A 9,971-nucleotide genomic window follows, 5' to 3' on the forward strand; every position below is an offset into this window, starting at 1 on the left:
CGCCGTGTGCGCTTGCTGCACGGTGCTGCCCTCGCGCGTCGCGCGCGGTCGCTGCTGGAACTTCCCCGGGGTGGAGGGGGAAGCCGTCGCGGCGCTGCTCCCGTGTGTCGTGGCGTGGCCATGAGCGAGTAGTCGGTGCTGGAGAGGGAGAGGGTGCGGCTGTGTGCAGCTCAGTCAGTCAGTCGCTGGTCGTTCGCCGCGGAGTGAAGACGTGCAGTCAGTCCGTAGTCAGTGCTCTGAGCCGGACCCTGTGAGTCAGTAGAGTCAGTGCTGTGCAAGTGCCCCCTTTGGATTTGCACCGGCGTCGCTTGTGCCTTAGACCGTCAACCAGGACTGGTCTTGTGTTGTGACTTGGTGATCGAAGCTCGACTTCTGTGTGTGAGACTCTGCGCCATACGCATCAGTGCTTCTCGACTCGTATTCAGCGCTTCACACCATTCCGCCATGGCCATCCCATTTCAACTGCCGCGCGAAGGTGGTGAGGACCTCCAGGACCTGGACCGCCTTCTGAGCGATCTGTTTGCCGTCCTCGCCAGGATCCTGGCGCAGCGCGGCCAGGCCGAGCCGGGCGGTCGTCTTACCATCCGCCGACCTCAGCTCCGCCTGCAGGTCACCGACGAAGAGGTGGACTTCGAGCTGACGTCCGAGGACTCTGCCTCCGGTAAGTTCAGTGTAAAAAAAAAGACGAGAAAACTTGTGTTAAAATAGTTAGAAAAAATTGAACGCGTAGTCTCCGCCTGACTAAGTCTCTGGCTAAAATATCTGAACATTGTTAAAAATACCAAAATCACGGAATGAACTACTGGTCAACTAGTTGCCCTTCTGCTTTTTGTCTTCCGAATCTTGTTTCTTAAACTCAACATTGTTTCCCGTGTGGTTTCGGGACTTACACGGTTTTTCTTGGTCATGAAAACGTTGATTAAATTTACCTTTGTGAAACCAGTAAAACGTTTTCATTAGATAAGTTCGTTCAAAAAGCTCTCTTGAGCAGTTTCTTAAAGTTTTACGCTCTTTTGTGGTGCGGACTCAGTGCGCGTGTGCTGCCGTTCTATCCCGAGCCGTTGAATACATCCCCTTTAAGTCTAGTTCGGTTGTCGACTCCGGGGCCCGGGTACAGTATTTTCTTTAGTTGCATTCTGGTCACGGTCGGCAAACTGTAACTCGTGAGTGTCGAGGACGATGTTTTGATCGCGTTTTCACACGTCCCACGTCGGCGCGCTCGCCGGCCTCGCTGCTGGTCCGCCCGCAGCGTCGCGGCGTCGACAGGAGCGTCGCGCGGAGCGCACTGTACGCGGCGCGGCGCGCGGCCGCGGCCCGCCCGACGCGGAGGGTCCCGGAGCACGCGCCAAGTTGTTTCCGCGGCCGCCAGGCTGCGCTAGTCACCCGCCTTGCTGACGTCCAGGTGTTTTTGTGTTACAGATAGCTCGGCACCGCCGTCGCCCACCTCGCCGACGGCGCCAATGGCCATCCCGGACTTGGTTTCCGGTCTGCCCGCGGCCCCTGCGGCCCCCGAGCAAGTCACCGCCGTCGCCCCGCCACCGGCCCGCTCCCGCACCCGAAAGCCCCGCTCCACCCCAAGGAAGGCGCGTAGTGGTCACCGGGGCAAGAGAGCAGAGCTGACCAGGACGCCGTCGACGCGCGCGCACACGGCTTGCTGAGTGTACATAGCGTATTGCTTGAGAGTTTTATTATTATTTTATTAATATATAGCTTAGTTTAGTGTTCTGGCGCCCTGCTGCCCTCTTCGCTCGCCATATTTATTTTTTAAATTAAGTGTTGCGTGGCCAAAAACTTACTAGTACATTATTTTTGGATCTCCTTTGATAATTATATGAAATTGTCTCTTTTGATTATCGATTTAACGAAACCAAAGTATATTTTAATATTAAATTTATTTCGTCTTTTGATAAAAAATTCTTACGTGCGTTGCGTGACGCCGGCAGGGCGCCACCCATATGAAGCCGCCATCTGGCTGTGGTGCTGTGATATGCATATGGGAGGGGCCGGCCGCGGGCCTTCCCGCCGCCCGCCTCGCCCTGTCCACCAGGACGCAAAGCCAGCAAGCTGTGATGTTAAGTTTTGAGCCGACGAGAGACTCCTTTGATCTCACTCCATAGTCAGCCGCTCTCCCGATGATCTCCGGTCGTGAAGTCATGAAGCCATCAGGTTGGCTGTGATAAGCCCCTCACCTCTCTCACTACACGGCGTCTTCATATAAACTGTCATTCAGTGTTTTGTTTTTCCTTTATTTTCCTTGGTTTTGCATTTTGTCAGTCCGAGGGTCTTTCTCTCTGAAGGTCCCAAGACGCCTTCATCAAAGCTGTAAATGTGATCTCAGATGTTTTTGATTAGTTTTAAGTATTGTAAATATTATGTACATTTTGTATCTTTTTGATCTTAAGATAAATGAACGATCGTAATAGCTACAATGCAACACAAATCATCTTATATTTCATGCCGTGGTTATTGTTGCTAAGTGTCCAAACTTTGTGTTGAACATGAAGACTGGAAATGTATTTTGGTGTTATTTTACTCGATTACAAGCAGAAAAGCCCTCAATGTACCGTACTTTAATGATTTTCTCAAGATTTTTTCTCTTGTAATCAGCTCACTAATTAAACATTATTTCCTGTGAACTCTTTCATGTATGCCATATATTTATTTTGACACTAAATTGAGATCTCAATATCTCCACTGCCGCTAACATAATTTTAATGTATTAGAATCAACTTAAGTTTTTATCCTGAGTTATATTTTAAGTATACTATCTCATTTTTGTTCTTTTTAGTCAGTCATTTAAGGCAACGATATTTTGTGGCCTAACGTTTTATATAGAGTCAGTGTGTGTTTGTATTGTACTATAAACGTCGCATTTTACCCACTATGTCTTTCATTTTGTACAAAGATTCACTGTTTGTATGCATGAAATTGAAAACTCAATTGGTTTTAATAAAACTTGATAAATATACGTTCATACTCCTCTTTTCCAAAAAAATCCTTCGTCCGGTATAACTACGAGTATGTCAGAAGTCCGAAAACCTCTCCACTGAGCGCAATTCAATTAAATGTGACTTTTTGTGGCGACGAGAACAAATGCCTGTCGCTAATCACTGCCATTCCCGATACAAATGGGTCCCCCTCGCCACCCCACTTTTGCTTTCTCCACCACCCCCACATCTTACTCTTCCACCGCTGCTGTGTGCCTGTCTAACGACAGTCATCAGGCTAATAATATTAGCTCCTGGGGGGAAGGAAGGAAAATAAGAAAATGTACTTCTCAAGTGTGTAACAACCGGTGACTGGCAGAGGCGCAGTGCTCAAGTGTGTTACAGCCTCTTACTGGCTGGTAGAGCGGCCACGAAACAGTAGAGCTGTTTTAACTATGATGATTTACTCTGGCAGCTGGGTGGGGTCCGCGGGGCCCGCGGGGCGCCACCTAACCTTTGGTGCTGCTGCTGCTCGCTCCCCCGAGGCGGAAGGCAAAGTCATAATCCCCTGTTTTAAAAGCGTCCATTTGTCCCCGGCGATGCTGCCGCCAGAGAGCGTTACGGAGCCGGGAGAAAAATCGCGACCGGCGCCGCCAGCGTCCTGAAGGATGACAGTCATCTGTGCCCGCTAATACAATAAGGCTGCCCCTCCGCACTGTGCGTGAAAAAAAAGAAAGGAAACCCTCATGTGCTGACGAACGCAGAGGAACCTTGTTCCGACAATAACTCGTTATATTTCGGTATCGATTCATCAATAGGAAAGCAGACGGAATCTGAAAAGGAGGGGGGAGGAGGGGCTCTTCCTTCCTCCGCTCCCCTCTATTGCCGAACTTTCTGTGTCGCGTGTCGCGCCATTGAAAACCCCTTTTTTCGTTGCTCAAAAGCAACTACAAAACGGGTCACAACGAACAACATGAATATGCAAGTCTTTTAATGATCTCCGCGGGTGGCGCGGCGTGGCGCGGCGGGCCGCGTTGTCTTTGCAATGATTCTGCAAGTCAATCGCCGCTCACCCCTTTGGCCTGCCGCAGCCGGGCGTGGAGAATAAATTTTGCATCGTCACTTAGCAGTCACCTGATGGCATTGTGCGCGTGTGTGTGTGTGTGTGTGTGTGCACGCTTGTGCGGGTGTGCGTGCCTGTTGTGTATAGGCGGTAGGTATATGGCGGAAATGACGATATGGTTGTTATTACCGTCCACCCCTTTTCGAACCGACTCCATATGGCTGTCCAGATTTGGTCGAATAGAATGATGCCAAGATGAGTTTGTCTCGTTCGGAGCGCGCGCGCATCATGCAGATCAATAGGCTGCCATGCATCATTGGTCGCGCGCTGTTGTTGGGTATCATCCCTTTAGTCTTTCATTTTTTTTTTATCCGCTCCACGTGAGTGGGCGCAGCGCAACCCTTCAATAGATTTGAGAGATGCTCAGTCCTTTTTTTGAAAAACCCTAATTATGACCGTCTGCATGGATTTGCTTGCCACTTTCTAAAACTCATCGTCCGCTTAGGCGGACATGTGTATATGAAAGATGCAGCCGAGCGCGTGTCGAGCGCCTCCCCGTGACTCACGTCGACCCCCTGCGCTCGCCTGCCCTCTGGTGGCGGCGCGGGGAAGCTCCGAATGGCGCGAGCGACGCGAGAGGGAAGCGCAAAGAGAGAGAGGGGGGAATGGCTCCTGCGCGCGCACCGCGTCGCGGCGCGGGCAAGCCGAATCTGCCGCCGCACTCGACTTCCGTGACGCTGAACGGTACCGGCTCGCTTTCATTGTCTTTGTTCCAAGTGTCTCTCGGATGGCGACGCTATCTGGCGGCGAGGACGGGCATAAACAATAAAAACCGGCGGGCCACCCTGCGTGCGGCGCCGCGCCGCGCCACGCCACTCCACTCCACGCCGCGCTTCCCAATCGGCCGTCGTCCGTCTTCATACATACTACTTTGTCGCGATGCCATTAATGGGGCCGTAACACGGGCACAGTGGCCTGGACGGCATGTAATCCGCCCTCACCCAGTGGGTCAGTAGGGGGAGACTTTGACTATGGAATACATATTACTTGCCGAATCTAAAGTGTGATATCACGCGAGGCAAACTGTCGCTTTTAGTGCGTACCCTAGTCCTGGTGCCACGCAAGTTCGAGTGAGAGTACTTGGTGGTGATAGTATTAGTACTCACTCCCGTGCGCAGTGTATTTGCACTTCGGCTCGCCTTTGGCAGAGTACGACCGCCCGTGCCCGTGTCTCGTTAGCGTGCTCCCGCGTGTCTCCAGGCGCATGTGTGCCATTTCCATGGGCGAGCCCTTCTCGTGCGTTTTGAAGGGACCCAAGGGACGTCGTCGCCGGGCGTCCCGCATCAGACGCTAAGACGAGCTGAAGGTCGGCGGACGTCCGGATCTCCCCCCCCCCTCCTCTCCCTCCCTCCCGCCGCCCCCACCGCGACGCGCGCGAAAGCCTTTATTACGGCGCGCGGTACTGTACAGTGCAGCTGGCCTTGACTGCCCCTGGCTGCCCCGATGCACTTCCTGCGCCTTGCTGCTATTTCGACTCGTGATGCGCGCCCCAAGGCTTTTCGCCGCCACACGTGGTATTGGTGGCCGCGTGGACGGGACCCCCCGCCGGCGCGCGGGTCAGCGCGGAAGGACGAAAATACCGTTTACAGGCGATTTCTACTACCGCCCCAGCCACTTCGCGTCGGTACGTGTTCGGACGTGTGTGCATCGTTTTCTTTTCTTCCGATTGCGGCCTTCCCCTAGCATGTTTTTGGCAGCGCAGGTGGCTGGTGCCGTACTGTCTGGCGAGGCTGCAGTGTAAGGCGATAGCTCTGTGATGGCGCTCCTCTTATTTTCTCCCATTCTGCCATGTTTTTTTTTTTTGGCGTTCAGGTGTGCACAGTGGGCCCCATGCCCCATGCGGCTGTAAGCGATGGGTCGCCTTGTCTGGACCTCGAGCTCTGCCTCTCGTATACACGACTGTAATTAGTATGAATTCAGGCTCAGAAAAGTAGATTTAATCATTTTGACGCGGAGCACGGCCCCGCGTTGCTGGTGCGTGCTGGGGCGTGGCGGCTCACACTACACGAGGGACTTTAATTAATTCGTCCCCTTGGCGAATGGCGGCAGTTTTGAATGGCCAGCACGGCACATAACCCTGCGGACTGTCGAAACCTTTCCACATTAGTGTGCGTGCGTGTAAGTGGGAGAGAGGCCGTATGGGGAGTGGCACATGAAAGGGCGCCGTTGACCATATACATCCCCAAAAAACGCACCAGAAACTCCTTAGAAATCTCAACCGAAAAATTTGGCCTCAGACCGACTGCGAGTGCAATAATGGTTCTCAGGCATGACAAAGTGGTTGACGACTTTTAAAAACTCTTTCTGGTGTGCGAGGTTTATCTAGCGTGTCTGTGCGTCGCCCGTGAGTCTTTCCGTGACCGCGCCCGTGTCGAGAGAGAGCCGGAGATATTATCTAAACTGGAATTCGCAAATGAAAGTCTGTATGGCGGTTATCAGCGGCCGCCGCCCCCCTTTGATATCACCGCGGCCGAGGCGGTGCGGGGGCAGGGCGGTGGCCGGCCGGGAGCGCCGCCCTCTCTGGATGCAACAAGCGACCGGCGTGGCGGCGGCATAGAAAGGAAAAGGGTGCCAAAAAATAAACCATTTGAAAGGAGCGCGTCGGGCCGGCGGGCTCGCCTCGCGTGGTGCGGCGGCGGGGGTGTGAAAGGGGCGCGGCCGTTTAATTACCGCCGCGCTCACTCCCCCATCCTCATGCCTGTTCAGGAACAATGTGACTTTTATCGAGACGAGAGAAGTTTGGGTATTTCTTTTTTTTTTTTCGCCCCTCGGCACTCTCTCCCTTTGAGAGGCCGAGCAGGTTTCACAATTTCGCTTGTTGGTCGCATTGGGGGCAATCTTATTATTATTATGGCCTCTCCGAAACGCCCGCAACCCTTCCTGAGCTCAATTAAGAGGGCCGTGAAAAATGTGGACCAGCTCGGCCGAGAGTCGCGCGCGTCGGGTCGAACCGCGGTGTCGTTGAGGGGGGCCGCACCGCAGGCCGCGCGCGATCGTCAGTTTGATGTTGCGTCGTTGGCGACGCGCCTCTCCGCGGAGGTCTGCTGCAGCGTGCGGTGCGGGGAGAGAAGGGTTCCGCGCTGCGGGTGAGGCGGGTGGGAGAGACGGCGGTGTGCGGACGGCGTGCCCTCCTGTGAACATACCCCTGTCCGTCCGCAGCGCGCCCCTTCCTGCAACAAGGCCTGCAAGGCCTCCACCACCCTGACCCTGCCCCGCGAGCGCGCGTGCACACCGCGGCGCTGGCTCTTTCGCGCCTGATTCGCTTGCCGACGCCGCGGTTCTGCCGAAGGAATGTGTCAGATGCGTGCGGCTCGGTCCCGCACTGCCGCACATGTCGGATGCGGTTCTGAGCGGGTGCCAAGTCCAAACATTCTTCCGTTTCTTTTTTGTTTTGTCCCGCCGTGCCCGCGGGCCGTGCCTTACTGCACTGTCGCGCCCCTGGGTGCAACTTCCCTCTCGCCCCCCCTCCCCCTTTCCCTCTTTTTGCGTTACGCCATAAATCAGGATGCGCCCGTGCCTGGCCGCTCTGCGCCGCACATGTGAGGTGCTCCCCCTGGCACGAAGCCACTGTTGCATTCACTATTACATGATCAGTACAACAATTTTCTTGCATTCAACAGCACCCCTAGAGGAGAGACGTACTTGAGACGGGGTGCACTCGTTTGTTCACGTCTTAACTTCAAAATAAATGTTATCGATTTTTCTTTGAATTATTTTGCGCACCGCTCACTTTTAAAGTCAAAGACGGTTCACAAAACATAGCGCTGTGCGTGCATTTTTTCATACACATCTCTTTTTTGCAAACGTGTATTTATTCACACGTTTTTCTTTTTAGTTTTATTTTACACACACACACAGCACACTTCAGAGAAAGAAATTATTGGTGCACTGCACTCAAACTGTTTACTGCGCAGACAGTATGCTTTGCTTATGCTTCGGTGTCTACTTTGCCAAACTGGAAAATGAATACGTTAAGTGAAACAACATATGACGATAATTCGTTGTGTGAAAAACATGTGAATCGTCGAAGAACGACGAAAACTCCTCTCGGAAAATGATATATGCCGTGACCCGACTCTTCAAGTTAGTTCGCGGCTTCCCTTGTCGTGGTAAATATCCCCCTCCCCCTCTCTCTTTCTCTCTCCCCCATCCCTCGCGTGCGCTGCGTTGACTCGCGGGGACTCCCCGCTTGCCTCTCCTGCCACGCGAACCAGTTGCGTTTCTGGGGCGGGCATTTACTTGACGCCCTTTAGACCTGGCGGTTACTGCCGGGCCAGTAGGGTGCGCTACTCTGCCAGAGAAATTAATCACATCTGTATTTCAGCTTTGGCACCCGAAATATCCGTTTGGGTTTGGGAATCTGTCGGATATAGGTGTACCGCAATATGTAAAAGGTGATCACTCACAAGATACGCAAGTAGTTCCGGCAGAGACAAATGGATCTTGTTCCGCGCACTACTTCCGGTATCGCCCCTCTGACATGTAAATTACGGGCCAATCCCTGCCGATAAGATCCACGCCACTCCAGCACCTGGACGGTGTCCACGCGAAGCGTACCTCAGCCTGTCATGACGTCCTGTGTGATATCACTCCTCGGCTCGGATTGACGGTGCACAAGTGCAGTGACTCCTTTTTGCGCATTTCCCCTCATAGTCATATACTACTTCTCCCCTTCCCATGCCAATCTGCTGTCTCAAAGATTGAGGCGCTTGTCGCCTAGCTGAGTTTAGGACCGGTGCTGGAATGGCGTGACACCCTCCCCTCCCACCCCACTCCCCTCTTCTCTTCCTTCCCCCTAGCCCTTTGAGCACTCTCTTCCTTCAGTACAGCTATGGTGAAAATCTGAGCTGAGACAGTGCCTCGTTGATGAAATGTAAATTCCACGGTCGGTTAGGGAGACGTGAAACAACATCCTGTGTTAAATCGAAGAAAAAATAATTAATTTGAAAATTTATTTATGATTTAGATATAAAACGATATTTTTGCAAGATTTTGAAATGCATACCCCACAGGTTCTGAAGTATTTTGTCAAATGAAGGACGCCCAACCTTCGCAAAAAGTTCAAAAATCGCTGAACTTATGGGTTATTTCCATAGACTCAATGATCACTAAATTTGTAGAAGGTACTCAAAGTTACTCGCCTCGCGTTGTTCCCCATTCCTTTTTTTCCTGGAAGAGGAACGCTTGTTTTCGTTGTTCGTTTCTTGAGTGATGATTTTGGAACATAGCTTTATTTGAATGTCGCCTATTTCTCCAAGGAAGCGATGATCCAAAACCATCACTCACAGTAGAGCAATGTTCCCAATATCATCACTTAAATGGAATGACTCTTTTTAGACAAGACACATCACTCCAGCAATTCCAGTGTTTTTTATGCCGTCTTGCCTGTCGTGCATTCTGCCGGTAATACTTATTTAAAGATTTTGCATCTGTGAAAATTCAGTGTCTCATTAGGTCGAAAGTGGAAGACATAAAAGAAGCGGACACTAAACGGGGCTCGTTGCTTTTCAGAACGCCCCCGACCCGAGTCAGTTCCGCAGACAGACAGTGAAGGGTAATGACGCGAGTTGAGTGAACAAACAGAGTGCGCGCGGAGACAGGCGGGGGCTGACCAGCGGCTCCTGCCCTCTGCATATCGTTCCTATTGTGTCGCTGATCTTGCAAGCCCGTCCGGATATCACCTCTTCTTTTTTCCCTCCCCCCTCCCCTACCGCCCGTTTACCCTACTCCGGCAAGAGTGGAGTGAACCTTGAAAAATTGGTCTCATTTGCGGATTGTGTGCGAGGGTCGGAACAGTTCAATCACAGTGAGCAGGACCCCTCCCTCCACTCTCCCTTTCTCTGGGCGGGGCTTAAATGCAAATACGAAGGGACCACCCTTATCAGGCTGATGGTACGGGGGCCCGAAGGGGGGGGGGGGGG

At 52.6% G+C, this 9,971-nt stretch overlaps 3 protein-coding genes across 4 annotated transcripts in view; all 3 read left to right on the forward strand.

The window, feature by feature from the left end:
• LOC127748587 (uncharacterized) overlaps positions 1-9,971 on the forward strand; it is a gene marked incomplete in the record, with an annotated part of 33,343 nt that overhangs the window by 4,301 nt on the left and 19,071 nt on the right.
• Positions 1-9,971, forward strand: part of LOC113204121 (uncharacterized) — a 31,292-nt gene that overhangs the window by 4,262 nt on the left and 17,059 nt on the right. The gene's annotated exons all lie outside the window — the stretch shown is intronic.
• Positions 7-2,968, forward strand: LOC113204122 (uncharacterized). The gene is made up of 2 exons (XM_026419144.2): positions 7-661; positions 1,420-2,968. The coding sequence occupies exons 1-2, from the start codon at positions 445-447 to the stop codon at positions 1,656-1,658; spliced, it is 456 nt and encodes a 151-aa protein (XP_026274929.1). The 5' UTR covers positions 7-444; the 3' UTR covers positions 1,659-2,968.

This window comes from Frankliniella occidentalis, unplaced genomic scaffold (assembly GCF_000697945.3).
Source record: "Frankliniella occidentalis isolate FOCC.00 unplaced genomic scaffold, Focc_3.1 Scaffold21, whole genome shotgun sequence".
Classification (NCBI taxonomy): Eukaryota; Metazoa; Arthropoda; class Insecta; order Thysanoptera; family Thripidae; genus Frankliniella; species Frankliniella occidentalis.

What these genes read in the sequence shown, in the direction of transcription:
- LOC113204122 (XM_026419144.2), top strand. Translation starts at nt 445, where the DNA reads ATGGCCATCCCATTTCAACTGCCGCGCGAAGGTGGTGAGGACCTCCAG. An exon ending in GTCCGAGGACTCTGCCTCCG is followed by an intron (nt 662 to 1,419) that starts GTAAGTTCAGTG and finishes TTTGTGTTACAG; the next exon opens with ATAGCTCGGCACCGCCGTCG.